General features: G+C 36.3%; 1 protein-coding gene across 3 annotated transcripts; it reads left to right on the top strand.

Moving 5' to 3' along the window:
* The first annotated feature begins 288 nt into the window (after positions 1 to 288).
* Positions 289 to 12,331, top strand: LOC122300198 (proteinaceous RNase P 1, chloroplastic/mitochondrial-like). 3 transcript variants are annotated; one of them, XM_043110696.1, is made up of 7 exons: positions 289 to 515; positions 593 to 2,031; positions 2,273 to 2,362; positions 2,466 to 2,647; positions 4,053 to 4,173; positions 11,866 to 11,934; positions 12,061 to 12,331. In XM_043110696.1, the coding sequence occupies exons 2-7, from the start codon at positions 850 to 852 to the stop codon at positions 12,172 to 12,174; spliced, it is 1,758 nt and encodes a 585-aa protein (XP_042966630.1). In that variant the 5' UTR covers positions 289 to 515; positions 593 to 849; the 3' UTR covers positions 12,175 to 12,331. The 3 variants fall into 3 exon arrangements, with proteins under 3 accessions (XP_042966630.1, XP_042966631.1, XP_042966629.1); XM_043110697.1 differs by having other exon boundaries at positions 601 to 2,031; XM_043110695.1 differs by having other exon boundaries at positions 689 to 2,031.
* The last annotated feature ends 7,896 nt before the right edge of the window (positions 12,332 to 20,227 follow it).

The raw sequence follows: 20,227 nt of genomic DNA on the forward strand, positions 1-20,227 counted from the left end.
TTTTTTAAATTTTTTATAAAATATAATAAATAATTTAAATTTTTTAATTTTTAAAATAAAAATAATATTTAAAATTGTATACTCTAATAATATTATTTTATCTAATAATATTTTATTTAATTTTATTTAATGAGATATTTTATTAAAAGTTAAATAAAATATTATTATAATATAATTTTTTAATATTAATTTTTTTAAAAAATTTTAAATTATTTTTTATATTTTTTATAAAAGTTAAAATAATTATATAAATCGACATGGAATGAAATAGTCTGGGTTTAAATGAAATAATGTTTTGACTTGTTCATCGAGCATACGAAGCCTGGCCCGACTCCAAAAACACAAAGCTCAGCTGCCCCTCCTTTGCTCTTGTGCTGTGGCTGAAGCAGCCGCATCTCTCGTTCGTTTGGATGAATCTGCCCTCGTCCCGCCATTGCTGGACTGGAGTGTTGCACAGAAAGGCCGACGGACCAATCATTCTTAGCTCGCTTTCAGGCGCTCAGCTTCTGCGAGAGGTGCGCATTCATTTTAATATTTTATTCACTCAATCTGTGTGTTATACATACCGTCATTTATCTTTTGCTTCTTCTAGCAACACAGTGGATCTACCACCGCTCGTTTATCACCCAAAGCCAATAGGCATGTGTTTTGTGGGTTGACCGATCTGTGCTTGTCTATGGGTGAATAGGTGTGGCAGAAGGTGTAGAGATTCGTCGGCTATGTCAGTGGAGGGTCGAATGTTATCGGTTTGAGTGACGTCTCACAGGTGTGCCTGAGAAGAGAGAAAGAGAGAAAAAAGATTTAGAGCCAAAAGAAAGGGATTTGGTAGCTTGTTTGTCTGTGATAGTAATGCTGAGCAGACGCTCTCTTGTAGTTGTGCCCTCACTCTTCAGACCCTCTCGTCTCTTCTCCTTCTTCTCCACCAAATCCCCAATTGTAGTCCACAGCGGAAATACTCGCCGCCTACTTCTCCGCCAAAGCGCCACCGCTTGTTTATTCACCAAACCCAGTTGTACCAATGATTCTTTCCCTTGTTTCTCCATGAACAAAGTAAACCATTGCTGTTTGTCCACTCTCTCTACCACCGCCACTTCACCGACTCATGATTCCTACGTTTCACTCCCTACTAGTAGTACTACGCTTTCCAATAAAGCCAAGAGAAAAGCACGCCGAGAATCACCCGAGGGAGTGCTTAGAGAGAAGCTAAATATGTGTTCAAAGCGTGGTGACCTGGTTGAAGCGCTTCGGCTTTATGATGAGGCGCGCCAAAGTGAGGTCCAGCTTAGCCAACACCACTACAATGTGTTGCTTTATCTGTGCTCTTCTTCAGATGTCGGTTTGGGTTTGGAGAGGGGTTTTGAGATATTTCAAGAGATGCTGATGTATAAAGTCTTGCCCAACGAGGCCACATTTACTAGTGCTGCGAGGATTGCTGCTGCTAGGGAAGACCCCGGAATGGCCTTTGAGTTGGTTAGGCAGATGAAGGGCTTTGGTATTGCACCCAAACTGAGGTCATATGGCCCAGCTTTAATGGGGTTTTGTGAGAAGGGAATGGCAGATAGAGCTTATGAAGTTGATGCTGATATGATTGCGTCCGGGGTAGTGGCTGACGAGGCCGAGCTGTCTATGATTTTAAAAGTTAGTGTTGATGCCAAGAGAGCAGACAAGGTGTATGAGATAATGCAAAGGTTGCGAGCCACTGTGAGGCAGGTCTCAGAGACGACTGCAGAGATTATTCAGAATTGGTTTAAATGTGAAGAAGGGGAAAAGGTAGGGGAGGAGACTTGGGATGAGAGTAAAGTGAGGGAGGCAATTGTAAGGGGAGGTGGAGGGTGGCATGGTCAGGGTTGGTTGGGCGGTGGGGAATGGAGGGTGACTAGGACTCATATGGATGAGACCGGCATTTGTGGTTTCTGTGGTGAGAAACTTGTTTGTATTGATATCGATCCCATAGAGACGCAAAATTTTGCTTCCTCGTTAACAAATTTGGCTTGCCAAAGAGAGGTTAGGGCCGATTTTGTTCAGTTTCAGGTATGAGTAATGCCTTTCTTGTTTTTCCCTGCATATACTCTGCAATTTATTACTTCCTACGGCTCTGAAACAAGGAAGATTTTGTTTCTTGGTATTACTATTCAAGTTTATCTTCTTTTTGAGCCATATGCATGTACTAGTGTATTCACGTACATGAACTGTTGGAAAACTTGCTACTTGCTGTATGCTACAAGCAGTAAATATATGCATTTTGATTTATTTAGAAGGTGCACTTATTCAGGAGTGGCTTCAGCATCAGGGTCCATTTGATGCAGTTGTAGATGGTGCCAATTTGGGTCTTATCAACCAGCATAGTTTCAACTTTTTCCAGGTGAGCAGGATGCTGAGAATAATCATCACGGCATATCTATTTTTCTAAGTCCTTCGGAGCAATATCTATGGTTTAGGTGCTTATTGAGTCCTTTTGGTTGCAGCTTAATACTGTTGTACAAAAACTGCGTCAATTGAGTCCTTCAAAGAGATTGCCCCTAATTATTTTGCATCAAAATCGTGTAACTGGTGGTCCAGCTCAGCATCCTAATAACAAGAAGTTGTTAGAGAGTTGGAAAAAGTCTGGCGCACTTTATGCTACACCTCCTGGTTCCAATGATGACTGGTAAGTTTGCATTTCTTCATTTTGTGGTTGCCAACCAAATATGTGTATCTTTCTTGTAAGTAGGGGCGCACACTGACCAACCTGTTAAGTGTTTGAGCCCAATCTGATCTGACCTGCAGTAATGGACGTGCAGCCCAATCTGACCTGAAGAAACCAATTCGGGTTTTTTTGGGCAGTGGGTTTGGGCATATACTAACAGATGTTTGAGCGTTAGATACCATCTCTGAAATTTCTTGCTCTCAATCAATGAATCTCCAGTTAAGGAATGGTAAGAGCAAGTAACCGCGCATGAATGGCGTGAAAGTCTACCCATTCACCATGAATTGCTCAAGTAGAGCTCTATGAACAGGTGACCTGAAGATTCATCAGCTAGTTTTTCTTACAGCTACCGTTCAACGTCATGCACATAATTATCAAAGCTATATATTTTGCCTCGCCCTTGACCACCATTAACGTCCATCTCTCTCTCTCCCTCTCTATCAAAATACCGCATGAAGATAGAGGCCTTATGGGAAGAAAGTGTCGCGGCTTCCATCAACACCGTTTACCTCCTGTTTTCTGCCTACCTCGTCTTTGTGCAATGTGCACCGGCCCTATGCCATTTCTCAGAACAAAAAGCTTGTTGGGGTTGCGAGTATGATAAAAAAAATGCTGGGTTCTGTTTGGCATCCTCTTGAAATGAAATATGGGCATGCCCTCTGCGATACTCGAAAAGGGTACCTATCACTCGGGTGCTTGATCTGCTCTTACTGAAAAGAGTAAGAGCAGATCGAAGCTTAGAATTTGACTGCTTCTTCCTTGGTGCTGACACAGGAGATTTCTGCAGGTAGGGGGATTCCAAACTCTTCATCTTTGATCCCTTCCTCGCAGAAATGAGAAGATGTGCTGAACATCAATACTTCTTCCTCATCATCAGTCTTCTCTAGCTCTCTAAGAAGGAATTAAATGGTGACAAACAAAGGGAAGGAAGCAATGACGAAGGCTAGCCTTCTAGGGTTTGATTTGGATTCTACGCTTAAAACATGACTTTAGGAGGGTTGCTCAGGTTGAAACTGGTATTTCATGGGTTCAACCCAAACATTAGTTTAAACTGTATTTAGCGGCTGGGTCAGGCCATTCAAACAGATCGGACCTTTGGTTTTTCTGCACAGGCCTACTTGTAAGTGCTGTCTCGGCACATGTTTTGCCTTGTTTATCATGTTATGCACAATAGTTTACCAATCAAGAAAAAATTATGTTATGCACAATAAATTTTCTTCGATTTATGCACATAAAGTTGATCTTTGATTTCTGATGAATGGGGCCTTTAGGAATTACTTATAAAATTAAGATATCCAACATATTTTGTAGCTTGATTATGAACTTATTGGTTAACTTGTGCAAAAACTCTCGTTGTTATTTTCAGGTACTGGTTATATGCTGCTGTTAGTTGCAAGTGTTTACTGGTGACAAATGATGAGATGAGAGACCACTTGTTCCAACTGCTAGGGAGTAGCTTTTTCCCACGATGGAAGGAAAAGCATCAGGTATTGACCCTATTTGCATTTGCTTACATATAATTTATCTGTACTTATCAAAAATAAAAAAATTATCAGTACTAAAGAGACTATTCGTAAGAAACTTACATATGTAAGCCCAACCAAGGAGTTGATTGATTGATAATATGTTATTGAACTTCCTATCCGTAGAGAAGTCAGGGCTTCAGTTCAGGTTTTAAAATGCATCTCTTCATTTATTTTAGCAGTAAAAGGGAATGATTATATGATGGAAAAGGCATTTGGTAGTTCTTCTTTACAAATTAAAAACTCTTTCTTGCTTTTTTTTTCCTGATCAAATTTCATTCGAAAGAAGCAAGACAACAGAAGAACATACTTTTGATATAATCTTTTGATATTCTCTTTTTACTCCTCATCTTTCTTCTAATGTCAGATACGCAATTAGAATGGGGCTGCAAATGAGAAGAGCCTCTTATGAGTTGCTTGGGGCTTGGATCGTTTAGCATCTTGACCTGACTCTTCCAACCTCAATTTAGCTCTTTTAACCAATGAACCTGGGGCTGGACTTATGCTGCTCCATAGAAAGCTTGTGAACTTGCTCATTATATGATTATTGGTCGTATGATCAACCTTAGATGCAAACATCCAAGATGTTAAATAAATATAAATCACTTCCAGCTAATTCTCTCAATTACTGGCATAATATGTAAGAAGTGCTAAATCCAGAAGTCACTTTTCTTTTTCCATGAGGAATCTAATACAATAATGAGATTGGATGTCAATATTTCTTACCCTTTTTTGTGGTTCTCTTTGCTTTTTTGCCCCTTTAGGGTAAGAACTTTTGAAACTGGCTAGAGTAGGTATCATCTTTCACTAGTTGTAAGGGTTTATTTGATAGCGTTTCTAGTCAGGATTTTTCGAGTTCCCCCATCCTCTTTTTGGCATATCAAAGTAGACAAAGAAACCATGATAACATTCTCCCTAGTCGACCTCAAACTTGTTTGTGTAAGAATATTTGTTGACATATCCTAATGATAATCCAATTCAGATGTAATTGGTTTAGGTTGAGTTTAATTATTTTTTTTTAATAAATACATAAAAATCTAAGAATAAGAGACTTTGCTAGATTCTGTGAGAGAGACAATCAGCTGATGTTTGCTGTAATGTTGTATAGAACGATTGCTCATTGTCCGTGAGATAGTAGCTCCAATTTTTTGAGAGAAGTAAAAGAGTATATTAATAAAAGAATAGGCAAAATGCCACGTTCAGTACAAAGAATGTCCTAGATTATGTAGGATCCACAGACGTAAGAAAATCATGTAGGCTTTGGCCATTAAAACTAATAGCAATAGCCCAAGTACAAAGAGTTCTAAAAAAGAAAACTTTCAGCTCCTCCATTGATCTCTCTTTATCCTCGAAAATCCGTTCGTTGCGTTCCTTCCACATGCACCACATAATGCATATCGGGATCATCTTCCAAATCGCCTTTATCTAGTTATTGCCTCTCAAACCTGTCCAGCTAGCAATAGCAGCCATTACTGCCACTACTGAATCTGGCATAACCCAGCCCAAGTCGAGTCTACGAAAAACCTCATTCCATAACTCTCTAGCTACCTCACAATGTAATAATAGATGGTCCATGGATTCACCCCCCTTCCTGCACATACAACACCAATTTATAATGATAACCCTTCGTTTTCTCAAATTATCCGTTGTGAGGATCTTACCCAGAGAAACGGTCCACACGAAAAACGCCGCTTTGAGAGGCGCCTTGTGTTTCCAAAGTTTTTTCCACGAGAACTGAGAGGGTTGCCCTTGTATTAGGGCCTTGTAGAAAGCGCGGACTGAAAATAGTCCTTTTCCCGATGGTATCCACCACAAAGAATCTATAAGCTGATTACTTGGTCTGGTTGAGTACAAAAGACTGAAAAAGGCTTCAAAAGTGTCCATTTCCCAATCTTGTGCCGCCCTGTTGAAAACGTTCCACTGGATGTGCTCCCCCACTACCACCATGACTTCCGCCACTGATTTATCTTTGTCACTTGCCACTGCGAATAATGTTGGAAATAAATCTTTAAGTGCACAATTACCACACCAAGTGTCATACCAAAAATTGATCCTGTTTCCTTCTCCTAGACAAAACCTAGTGTATTGAGAGAAAACCCCCCATCCTTGTCTGATATATTTCCACACTGCCACACCATACGCCCCTCGCACTTCCTTAGTACACCACCCACCCCATAAACCCCCCTACTTACTTTCAATCACCACCTTCCAAAGAGCATCTGGTTCTCTATGATATTTCCATAGCCACTTGCCAAGTAACGCCTGATTAAAGGTTTTTAGCTTTCCAATGCCCAACCCGCCACTCGAGATGGGTCTACAAACCTGCTCCCACCTGACAAGATGATATTTGAACTCCTCCCCTATTCCGCCCCACAGGAAGTCACGCTGTAATTTCTCAATGTGGAGTGCTACCCTTGCTAGAATGGGAAACAAAGATAGGAAATAGGTTGGGAGGTTAGAAAGAGTACTCTTTATTAGCGTAATCCGGCCCCCTTTAGAAAGGTACATTCTCTTCCACCCCGCTAAGCGTCACTCGACTTTCTCAATCACTGTGTCCCAGAGCGTGACAGCTCTCGATGGAGCCCCCAAAGGAAGACCAAGATATGTCATGGGAAGAGTGGCAATCTTACACCCAAGAGTATTAGCCATCTGTCTTAAGCGTAGAACCCCACCAACCGGCACCATCTCTGATTTGTCCAGATTCACTTTCAAACCTGAAAGTACCTCAAAGCATAGAAGAAGTGCCTTCAGTACTCAAACCTGTGGTTGATTCGCCTCACAAAAAATTAGGGTTTCATCTGCAAACAACAGATGAGAAATGTTAATGCTACCCCCTCCTGGGGTTCCAGACGAAAAACCAGTCATCTGTCCATTTGCCACCAGTGGTACTATCATTCTGCTCAAAGCCTCCATCACAATAACAAAAAATAATGGATACAGCGGATCTCCTTGTCTTAGACCTCGAGTACTGTTGAAAAATCCAGTAGGGCTTCCATTTATAAGAACTGAAAATTTTACCGTAGATATGCACCAACGGATCCATGCTCGCCATCTCTCCCCGAAGCCACACTTCTCCAAAATGTCAATAAGAAAATCCCAATTAACATGATCATACGCCTTCTCCATGTCTAACTTGCATATAATCCCTAGTAAACCAGCCTTCATTCTAGTGTCCAGGCATTCATTAGCGATGAGCACAGCATCTAAAATTTGTCTATCCTTTACAAAAGCATTTTGGGACTTAGAAATTATCTTCCCTACAGCCTTGCTAAGTCGGTTTGCAAGTACCTTGAATAGAATCTTATAGACCCCATTGACTAGGCTAATGAGCCTATACTCCTTAATATCCTTTGCCCCCACCCTTTTTGGAATCAAGGTTAGAAAAGTTGCATTTAAGCTTTTCTCGAACTTTCCATACGAATGAAACTCCTGGAACACCTTCATAAGATCATCCTTTAGAATCTCCCAACAAGGTTGGAAAAATCCCATAGAGAACCCATCAGGACCCAGGGCCTTGTCTTTAGTAATTTTCCTTACCACTTCTAATATTTCTGCTTCTTCAAACGGCCTCTCCATATGGCTAACATCCATTGGCCCAATGGATTCGAACGCCATACCCTCTAGCTTTGGTCTCCACCCCTCCTGTTCAGTAAGAAGTTGTTTAAAAAAATGAACCACGTGATTGTTGATCACCTGCTCATCCCTACACTCTGCCCCATCAATCTTCAGCGTCTCAATGTTGTTGGATCTCCTGTGGGAGTTAGCTACTCTGTGGAAAAACTTAGTGCTATGATCACCTTCCTTCAACCATAGTGCTCTAGACTTTTGCCTTCACGAGATCTCTTCTAATAGGATAAGCCTCTCAAGCTCTACAACCAAAGCTAGCTTTTGGGCTACTTCCTCCGGATTCAATGGCCTTGACTTTTGAACCCTTTCTAGTTCTTGTAACTCCCTTAGCGTTATCTTCTTGAGTTCCCCAACATTACCAAAAGACTGCAGATTCCATAGCTTTAAATCTTGCTTTAAAGCCTTTAGTTTTCCAGCAAAAATGAAACTAGGGGTACCCTGGATCTGGTATGAAGACCACCACTATCCGACCCTATCAACAAAACCTTCTGATTTCAGCCACATGTTTTCAAACTTGAAGTGTTGCCTCCTTCTTTGAATCCCCCCACAATCTAGCATGATGGGCCAATGGTCCAAGCACAAACGAGGCAGTCTCTTTTGCCACACCTCGGGAAAGTGGATTTCCCACTCTGGGGAAATTAAAAATCTATCTAATCTAGACCAAGTCTGATTATTAGCCCACGTATATAGACCCCCTGCCAGTGGTAGATCCACGAGGTTCAACTCAAAAATGCATTCCGAAAATTCAGACATTGCAAGACGCATTCTTCTATTTCCAAAACACTCGCTTGTGAATCTTATAGCATTAAAGTCACCACCAATACACCACGGAACGTCCCACCAGCTATATGGACCAGCTAGTTCATCCCACAATAGTCTACGGTCCCTGTCTATGTTAGGACCATAGATACCTGCAAATGCCCACTTGAACCCGTCACTCGCACTTCTAAAGGAGCATGCTACTGTGAACAAACCCATGGCCACCTCCAATTTCTCCACCACCCATTGGTCCCACATCAATAACACACCTCCCGAGGCCCCATTAGCTGCCAACAATGCCCAATCAATATAAACACAGCTCCATATACTCCGTATATTGTTCGTTGTGACCGTTTTCAACTTCGTCTCCTGTAAACACACAATGTCCGCATTCCATTCCCGCAATAAGTTTTTTACTTGAAGACGCTTACTGGCATCATTTAGACCACGGACATTCCAAGAAATGATTTTTGGTTTCATTTATTGGAAGAAGCTAGCCATTTCCCTTTTGATCTCTCCCTGCTTGAGCTACCTTCAGAATTCATTGACCAAGTTAGCCTATTGAGTTCTCACTGCTTCTTGGACCCCGTTTTCCTTTGTTGTTGATGACTCACTTCAATGGCGGTAAGTAACGCCATGAATTGCTTTTCATAACCTTCACACTTTAGTCCCACCATGTCCTTAATGTCATTTACTGTCTGGAACACCCAATCTGTTACGCTTGTTGAATCTGGGTACATACACTTCAGGGGAATTGGATTCTGCACCCTAAAGTCCCTCTGTCCCTCTATGTTCAGGTCACCCGTCACTAAGCCAAGCTCCCCTCCATGATCATTTGTCCCCTGTAATAAGCTCTGTGAACTCTCATCATCTGATAGGAACAATTCACTGGCCGAGTCTTCTGCTTCACCATTCTCACTATTTTCCACCTCCACGATGGCACTGTTCATCCCTGAATTTCTCGGCTGGCCTCCACCCTTTTCCCCTTGTATCGTCGGCATGATCTGTATCATCTCCATAGAATGACAGCCTCCCGATATCATCTCCACAGAATGACAGTCCCCTTGTCCCGTCGGCAGGATCTGACTCCCCAAGAGCACTGCGTTGTTTTCCCCTCCCGTCGGCAGTTTCGCCGTCGTTTGTTGAAAGGCCGACAGGTTTTGATCAGTCGCCATAGGTGGAACACCACACGGAGGTGGAGGGAGCACCACCACAGGTTCTGGAGCAGGGTCTGCCGGTAACAACTGGGTGAGCAGAACAACTTCGACACCATCGCCGGCGTCAGATCTGTTGCCTTCCGCTTCCGGTGACTTCGTCGGCACCGTCTGTTGGTCAGACGGCTTTTGCTGCCTTCGATGAGGGGCTTCTGGGTCAGGTACATTCCTTTCATACCCAGGCACCGGGTCTTTGCCTCTAACCCGTGCCTTCCATGCCTGGCGGGCCGGGCTCTTCTTATTATAAGGCCCAGGCCCAGGCCCAGGCCGAAAGGCTGGCCTTCCCACTCTGTCCCTGCCCGAGTGATAGCTATGGGCCATGGGCTTCGGCCTATATCCAGCCCAACCCACTGCCCTTCCGTCCCACCTTAAGTGATTCTGGTCGTTATAAAAGCTATGCCTTAAACGCATCGTTTCATCCCCTTCCCTATATGCCTCGACCACCTTTCTTACCCAAGACACTTCCTCCTGTAAATTCCTCATTTGGACTTGCAAATCACGTACAGCAACCAGCGTCTCCCTCACGTCTCTTCCGTCCTCTCTCTCTGTGGACACGGCACCCTCTCTGACACCAGAAAACGTCTCATACGTTCCTTCCATCGTAACTGCTTCTTTGTAAGACTTCACCATCTTACCCCCTGGTTTCTTCTGGACAACTACAGACTTGCCATGGCTGTTGCTTGCCACCTGAAGACTTTCCCGCAACGCCTCACATAGTTTTCTCCACCCCCGACCACCCTCTTCCTCAGGAATAAAGATGGCAATGTTTCGTCCCCCTTCACCGTAAACCGTCACCTTCACGTAACGGCCCCGACTGTTTGAGGACCTCTGTACAATGAAACTCCGGTATCCTTCCCTCTTTGCCAAATAAAAATCTTCCCTTTTATCTGACGCACATCCCTCCAAAGCTCCCCCTAGCCATTGCGCAGTTTCCAGTCCGAGAAGTAGCTCCTGTTTGAACCTCCTTCCTCTCTCAAAGATACGGATCAAGCCGCCCTCTCTTTTTATAGAAAATAACTTAGTTTCAATCACAAACTCTTTAATAAAACTCATCACGAAGTACCGTCGACGTATAGATCACTAAGAAACCATCTTTGACGATGAAACTAACGTAGAAAGTTTTTTCACACTTGTACGGAGAGAAAATATTTCACACTCGTACGGAGAGAAAATATTTCACACTCTGGTCAACCACACAGCTCCAATGACACATTGAAATATTATTCACTAGACATGCATGGGACTTGCAGTCAAGTGAACTAGTCTGAATTTGATTTAGACAAGGTTCATGAATCCTGTTTAACCCTGATTTAAGTCCTACCTTTGTAAGGTTAATAATGTAAGATTTTCTAAGGACCTTGAGCTTATTTTAAGAGAACCGGGGGAAAAAATAAAATAAGATTTATTTCTTGGAGAGAGAACTCTTTGTGAGATTGTGTGCTTACTAGCCAAACAAGTTTTCTCTACTATACACAGACCACCACCCTTATAATCTGTTGATCATTCTGTTCCTGTGTTTAGATTGCCGGTGAGATCATCGATGTATTAGAATTTCAGTAAAGCGCGAGTTTGTTCATGGTTAAAGCTAATAGAAGAGACCAAAGTTCTGAAGTTACCGTGTTGCAGAGATCGAGTGGGTCACTTGTAGGGAGAGTCAACAAAGGTTTTGTGTCTAAAACTAATTGGAATCATTATTACTCTATGGTGGATTTAGAAGTGATCATTGAGCACCTGGAGTTATTCGAATGAGTTTTCGTTTTGCGACCAAAGCTCTAGTTTTCTTCAAATGGATTTATAGCTCTCCTCTTAGAAGCCTCACTCTTTTACTACAGAAATTTTCTAAATCCTCCATGCACCAGGGTTGTACTGAAATCTTCCCCTATATGCACGAGAAATTCTCATAGGACTGTAATGATCCAGTTTGTGTGTTTTCCAGAAAGTGAACAGTCTGTATTACTAGTAATGCTGAAAAAAGAAAAAGAAAAAGGATATGCCATGGTTCCTGTCTTTAGTTTGAAGAAGAAATGAAGCTTGTTTTTCTGTTGGTAATCTGCAGGTTCGACTGTCATTCTCACAGTGCGGGCCCACTCTCCACATGCCTCCCCCTTATTCGATCGTTATTCAGGTAAGATAATCAACCATCTGCCTGCTAATCGCTTATCTAAATCAATCACTGAATAAAGATGCCATGTTTCTACTTATATGGAGTTTCGTTTCTTATTCACATAAATTTTGGTTAACGCAAATGCAGGAGTCAGAAAAGGGTAGTTGGCATGTTCCAACGACCACAGGCAATGATCTTGAGACCCCAAGGCAGTGGTTGTGTGCCACTCGTGCTAAGGGCACAACATTGCATCATCTCTGAAGACATTTTTCCCCTTCTATATGAACACGCATGTGAGTCGAAGATTTTGTAATCATATCAGTTATTTAATTATTATTGCATTACTCAGTAATTTAAACATTCAATGGTATATATATAATAAGGTACACAACACACACGACCTTCTCATTCCTCAAAACTCCTTTCGTCTCATGGTTTGACTTTCCTATTTACTAAATTGAAAGTGGTACCAGCTGAATACAGATGCTCGCCTACCTGGTGAAGAAGTTAACTTTTCTAAATTCAAGTATAGGATCTTTTTTCAAAAAAAAAAAAAAAAGTATAGATAAACAAACATCATTAACACTACGTTTATTAGGAAAAAAAGTACAAGAAAATATACACACACACCAACCTATTCTAGCATGTATAATGCTGCTTTTTTTTTTTTTTTTTTGGTATTTAAGAAAAGGATGTCGTGTATTGATAGATGCTTTAAACCAAAGCTTGAATACAATGTGAAACGAAGTCAAAAGAGGTGGTATAACCACAGATGCTAAGAGCATCCTTATTTAAAGGCATGAGCAACAGAATTGTCTGCTCTTACAGTGTGCCTTGCTGACCGAAAAGCAGAAGAATTAAGGGTAGTTCTTGTATTTGTTATCAGCTGACCTGCATAGGTGTGTAAGTCCGCTTTTGAGTTCAGCCTAGTGACAACCTGCAATGAATCTCCCTTCATTAATGTTTGTTTATTTTTATGGTAGCACTCTAATTTATTTATTTATCTATTTATTTATTTATTTATTTATTATAGCAAATAAACATCTTTATTCATAATAGAAGCATTACAAAAATAACTCTGGAATAGAATCCCACCAAAGGACTATATCATCAAGGTGTCATGCAAATTTAGCTAAAGCATATGCTACACCGTTTGATTCACGACCTCTATGATGAAGTGACCAATTAGGAAGGCTGTAGAGAAGAGCTTTGATATCTTGAACAAGGGTATTCAATAGAGTTGATGATCTTCCTTGCTTTTTCAATTCTTCAACGACAAGAAGTACATTATTTTCAATTTGGAGCTTAGCAATATCTAAAGAAATATACAATTGTATCTTTCGAAAAATAGCAAGTAACTCTATTTTCATTGGATCAATAAGGGCTTTTTCTGGTTAACTAGCAGCTCAAACACCTTGGTGCTTAGAAACATGTAGGGGGAAAAAAGTTCAAAAACCAAAGTGTGATAGAAGATCTTATCTAGACAATTCATAAAAATAAAAAAAAAATGGCTATAAAGATATTTTATAAAAAATAAATATACAAATTAACATGATTTGATGTGGTATATCAGATTATAAAATTACTTTTATTATAAAATAATTATAATACATTATATAAAGTCATGTGATTGTGAGTTTTATTTTTATAAAATCTTTGGGTGGCTATAGAACTTTTACGGGAGCTGAGTCTTATTCAATGTTAAATGTACTTTATTTTCTTCGGAAGACCACGAACGGAAGAGTATTTTTCTTGAGTTCCCTTTATTCCTTGTTTGGCCAGAAGATATCCTCCCAAATCATCCCAACTACATTTGCCGTGTTGGAGCCAGACTCTATCTACACAACCCTTCTTATTCCACCAGTTATTGACCAAGTTGGGGTCAGACTCTATCTACACTTCCCATAGATCCAATATGGCTCAAAGTTTAAGACCATCTTGCAAAGCTCTAACCTCTTCCTTCTTGTTAGTTCCGTACCCATAAAATATAGAAAAAATTGCTACAAATGACCACCTCTTATCTTTGGTTATTCCTCCTCCACTTTCTCCTACGTTTCCATTTGGGTATAAGAATTGAATAATGATAGACTTATTATTCTCTTATCTCTTATTTATTACTTTATAGTATATTTAATAGTTTTATTTTTTATTTTTTAAGTATATTTTTAACATCTTTAATTATTGAAAAAATTAAAAATATATAATTTCATTAATAACTATTTTTTTTTTTTTCCCTTTTTGGGACCAAATTATATGGCCAAGTCAACAAGAGAATGAAAGCCCGTGATAAAAGATCTGCCCTACACTTGTGAGGTGACATAAAGCTTAAAATAGGAAACAAAAGTTAAAAGTAGAGTGCATGAGTTGAAAAATGGGAAGTGGCAAAGCAAATGAATCAAATATTAAAGAATAAGATTAGGGATTTTGCTGAGAATTATCATTTTCATTTTTTTTAAATGATTAAGATTTCTTTTAATATTATTTTGAATTTTATTATATTTTTAAAATATTTAAAAATATTAAAAAAATAATATAAAAAAGAAAATTGAAGCCTAGTGAGAGCTCCCAATGGTAGCTCTAGAAGATCCAATACAAAAAGGTATAACCAAGGCAATGGGGATTTCTTCACTTCTAACCTCTCTTCACCTGTATAACAGAGGATAAAGTGAGATTATGAGAATTTGTATAAAATTTAAACTCCAACTTAGTGAATTTAAACCTACAAGATTGTTTTACGTGGGTTTTATCATCGAATCATGTAAATTCATTGTCTCTCTCTTTATTTTTATTTTCTATATTTATTTATTGTTCTCACCATTGATGAGTACTCCAAGCATCTCGAACCACCATTCAAGCTCCATTGTGGGACTCGACATTTTGAGGTTACTAAAGAATAGATACTCTTCTAGACTTTGTTAATATTTGCAAAAGATATTTTGTATAAAGCTCGGCCTCACTACATTAACTTGTTTGCATATTGTATTATAAATTCTAGTAATTCTACATATAACTGTGAGGTACATAAACATCGCGTAAATATTTTAAAAAAGAGTTGAGTCCATTATTAAAAAATTAATTTTTTTCATATAAGTGTCATATTTTATTCATTTTTTTCAAAACGATTACGCATCGGTTGCATAATTCACAATTGCAAATATCTTTTCTCTGTAGATACATATTTATCAATTATATATAAAGACGCATAATATTATGTATGTATGTATTCAATTAGAAAAACAAACACAAAACACATTTGGGGGGTCATTTGGATTAAAAAACTCTCATCTCATTTTATTATTACAATTTTTTAAATTACTTCACAAAATATACTAAACAATTTAATTTTTTCAAATCCTAAAATAATAATAATATTCTAATAATATTTTATTCAACTTTTAATTTTAATTTAAAATCATATCATCTCATCTCACTGTCCAAAGAAGCTCTTATACAATAATTTATTATGAATGCAAATGATATGAATGTATAACATATATCGAAAACTCTAATTACAAGTATAATTGTGCACTAATCTGTACACCAATTTAATGTGATTGGTCAAGAAGTAGATTTTATTAAAAATAGTGTTAATTTAAATTTTAAGTATAAAAAAATCAGTATTGGTACGCAGATTAGTGTGCGACTTTGCTTGTATGTAACAAAACTCGACATATATATGTATGTATATATATATACATATATATTAGTTATTACATGTACAGATAAGAAAAGACATTTACCCAAAAAAAAAAAAAAAAGCGAGACCTACTAAAAAATCAACTCTGAATTTTATTATTTTATTTAAAGTTCATTTCTTAAAATCAAGTTTTGAGTTTTTTTTTTTTATATGGTCAATGTAATCGATACGAGCTTGATCAGGCATAACTTGCTTCAACTTGATTCGATTATAATCCTAAACTAAAGTAGATATATATATATACACATCTAAACCAATCAAAATACCTCTCTTCCTTTCTCATAAAATTTTCAATATTTTGACAACACAATTTCTTTGTTCATTGTTAACAATCATATTTTCTAGTTGAGTAAAGCTACAGCCACCAAGTTTGAATCCAAATTTGGGTCCCGATAAGTATATTTCATTTTTTTTTTATATTATATATATATATATATTTTGTTAACATCTTTAAACTTTTTATTTTTAAAAAAATTATAATATTATTAAAAATACTTTCTTGATTACTGAATAAAAAATAATTTGCATCTGAACCCAACTTCGGTGGGTTTAACATTTCTGTTTTCGGTTATACATTTGGATCAAATTATATTATATAGATGACTTGTGTCGAATCCTTAGAATATTATTTCTCTTTGAATAAACAAAATGCAAAAGCAATTCAATATGAGATATTCCAGTTTCTTTTCGTTTATGTATCTTGTAGAGAAAGTGATCGATTGATTTGAAATTCATTTATTCTAGAGGCCTTCCTTTAACAAAAATAAATAAAAAAATCCCAATTCAGACCGAATGAATTGAATTGGTAGGATAAACATCGTTCAAAGGGGAAGGAAAAAAAAAAAAATCAGGCAACGTGCTTTGAAATAGTCAAGGGTCCTTTTTTTTTGTTAAAAAATAATAAATATGCAAAATTGAATGCATTCTGTTGGACTTTTAATGTCTTGCTTATTTTTACAGACGAGATAAAATGAGATAATTTTAAATAAAAGTCAAAATTATTTAAATAAAATATATTTTTTAATATTATTTTTATTTTGAGATATGAAAAAAAGTTGAATTATTTATTTTATTTTATGTGAAAATTTCAAAAAATTATAAATTTATAATAATTAGATGAGATGATATGAGATAAGTTAAAAATAGTTCTGAAAACAAACGAGATCTTCCCAAATTGGTTACACAATACTAAAAATCTCATCTTATCTTATTTTAACTCATCATTACAATTTTTTTAAATCTGCATATAAAATATAATAAACAATTTAATTTTTTTAAATCTCATTACAAAATTAATATTAAAATATTATATTATAATAATATTTTATTAATTACTATTTAAAATATCTAATCTGATATAACCAAACACCATCTTAATCTTGAAAATTTTGCCTTTACGACAGTTCATGGAACATTGAAACAAGAATTGAACTAAAAAAATAAGTAGTCGATAAGCATGAGATGAGAAGCATTAGTGGAAAACACATGCAATCGGGATCTCCTCGGAGACAAACATTAGTGGAAAACTTATGCAATCTGGATCTCCCCTTAAGATCAACCGATTTCTCTTATAATTGTCTAATCTGTCATGAGTAGGGTTTGTGTAAATGGTCGTAATCTGTGGGGACAGAAGATTTAAGTTTTGGTGGGAACCATGTGGTCACCCACGCTTGAACGTGACATACACATGCTTCAAATGAAACTGACAAGGTCTTGGAGTGCCGTCCTATGCATAGCCCATTGTCGCAACAAAAGACTAACGGCGTGTTTGTGTTGTGAAAACATACGGCGATGACAAATAAGTGAAAGCAAATCAATATAATCAATTATACAAGATAAATTAATATAGTTTGGTAACGTATTTACGTTTAAAGAGTTGTAAAAGATTTTATTATATTAAAAAATTATAAAATACATTTTAGGACGAAATCTCACTATTTAAAATACTTAAGATTTAATAAACTTTTCATTAAATACATATTTATAATGTCCTATAATAAAAATTCTAATTTTTACTTTTTTACATCATTCACTCGAGTGGAGTGTCGAGTATGTATTGTACAAACTCTTTATCCGAGCTTTACTTGTTAAGTGAATTTTCTCTTTAAAGGTTTTTAATATTTTAAAAATATTATTTTAATAATATTTTATTTAATTTTTAATTTAAATCCCAAACCGTATCTTATATTTTGAAAGGAAAATGTTAGATTTCCGCTGGGATCCCATTGGGAGCTACTGTTCTCAGTTTTTTTTTTTTTTTTTTTTAAGTGATTAAGTAAAAATTATTTAATATTATTGCGAATTTTTTATATTTTTTAAATATTTAAAAATATTAAAAAAATGATATAAAAAAATATAAAAATAAAAAAAATTTGACCAAACAGGAGCTCCTAACAGGAGCTCAACGGTGACCGTAGCGCTATCCATTTTCAAATAAAATTAACGCATCCAGCAAAATACGGGACGCGACATCTACATGTCTCGACTCTCGACGCCCGGTACAGAGGTTGATGTGTTTTGTCTCTTTGTTTTCCGTCGGGTGTCGGCTGAAATTGAAGTCCGAACGTGCACTGAACCTAAAGCTAATTCAACTCTGTAGGAGCTTAGTTCAAGGTACCCATTCGATTTGGTTGGATGATGTATCACATGCAATGCATCAAAACTGTCTCTTTCAAGAAATATCTTTTTCCCCTTTGCTTTTTTATTTTATTTTATTTTTTGAGACACTGACTGATCAAAGCTCATGTGGAATTCATCAATATGTCTAATATCTTTCTATTTGAAGAAATAACATTTTCATTATAAGCTGCCACAATTTATTTTCCTTTTTGAGTAAATGGAATAATAACATCATGCTTAATATATTATTCAAATCTTATTTTAGTTATCAGACAAGATAGTTTTTTTTTTTTTTTCAAGATAGTTTTAATGTTAAAATATAATTATTTAATTAAATTTATTATTTAATTTCCATTTATCACGTGTTTAATTGAGAACTTTTGTACTTCAGATTTCATTAAGTAAAAAAAAAAAAAAAAACTTATTTGAGGTCTCAACAGTTAAAATATCTAAATTTTACACGAAATTTGTATAAACCAATTTGCATACTAGAATAAAATATAAGCATTTGAAATCATCTGTTAATTTTTATTGAGATTTTCTAAAGATATTATTATAAAATGATAATGGATGAGTATTATTCTATAAAAAAAAATGTCATAAGAAATCTAAAGGGGATAATATATTGTGTTTTTTTAGAAATTTATTTTTACATATATATGACAAATAATGCATTTTTTTCTCTAAAATAAAAGCTCTATTTAAATTAGATGATTTTTATCGATATATAATTTTTATATATAGTTATCTTTTTATGATTTATCGCAACATTAAACTTAAGATGTATTTATTTTTGTTTTACATAAACGTTACACCTTAAAAAAATTTGGCTTTTGCTCACCTACCTTTTTTCAGGACTGCAAAAGGTCCAAATTGGAGAATTTCAACTACCACTTCAAGGTAAGTGGTTTTGTAAGAAATAATAGTTATAATTATGAATAAATAAATATAAAATTTATATAAAAAATATTTATTTTTTAATAATAAATTTTATTTTATTTTAAGATAATTATACGATACTTACATATTTTACAACTTAACGTGGCATTACTCTGACTGCTCTCCTCGTTGTGAAATTTTTTTATAATAAATGTTTGAATTCCTCTGACAACCGTCTTTATAACGGCCAACCACGGAATTGGACCAGTTTATTGGTACAATTTTTGCATTATGTTCAAATTCTTGTGCCGTATCTACTGCGTCTGGGGGTGTTTGCCGGTGTCTCTTACATATTTCTTCATTGACATTATCTTATCTTGCCAATTAAAATAAACATAATACTTAAAAGGTTTAAGGAATGCATTTGGCATATGGAATGATTATTTTTAAATTAATAAAATTTTTCTACTCATCATTTATATAATATATATTTAATAAGAAAAAATTAAAAAATTATTTATAATATATGATATAAGGATAATGAGAATGATTTATTAATATCCATTAATTTGATTGTAAAGCTAGTTTTCGTTTTGTGGAACCTGTCCGACCGATCTGTCAAGCAACGACAGTTACATAACTGTTTTCTTAAAAAAAGAAAAAACATCATGCCATTGCCACATAAGCATACCGTACAATCAAATTTGAGCATGGAATCCTGCGTTTACTCGATGGAGCCACTACTTGTGAAAATATAAAAGAGAAAAAGAAATAGAAATACCGAAATACTTGTATTCTAATTAATTGAATAATTGTTCCAATTCAAACTTTAAAAAACATTAGCGGAATTTATGAATAATTAAATCATTTGACTTTTTTAATAAATAAAAAAATCCATTTGACTTCACTCTCAACAACATTTGATGTGTCTTGAGGCTCCATGGACTGTAATCGATCTTCTTAAAAAAATAATTGAATACAAACAGTAGTCATTTCAACGACCTCTCCTAAGTTCTGCGAAAATTTATATTTAGCAAATCTCAGTAAAATTTGTCTTCAAAACTCGAGGCCTCATATTTAACAATATCTTAAATAGTAAAATTAATTTTATTTTAAAAT

The sequence above is a fragment of the Carya illinoinensis genome, chromosome 2, assembly GCF_018687715.1.
Source record: "Carya illinoinensis cultivar Pawnee chromosome 2, C.illinoinensisPawnee_v1, whole genome shotgun sequence".
NCBI lineage: Eukaryota > Viridiplantae > Streptophyta > Magnoliopsida > Fagales > Juglandaceae > Carya > Carya illinoinensis.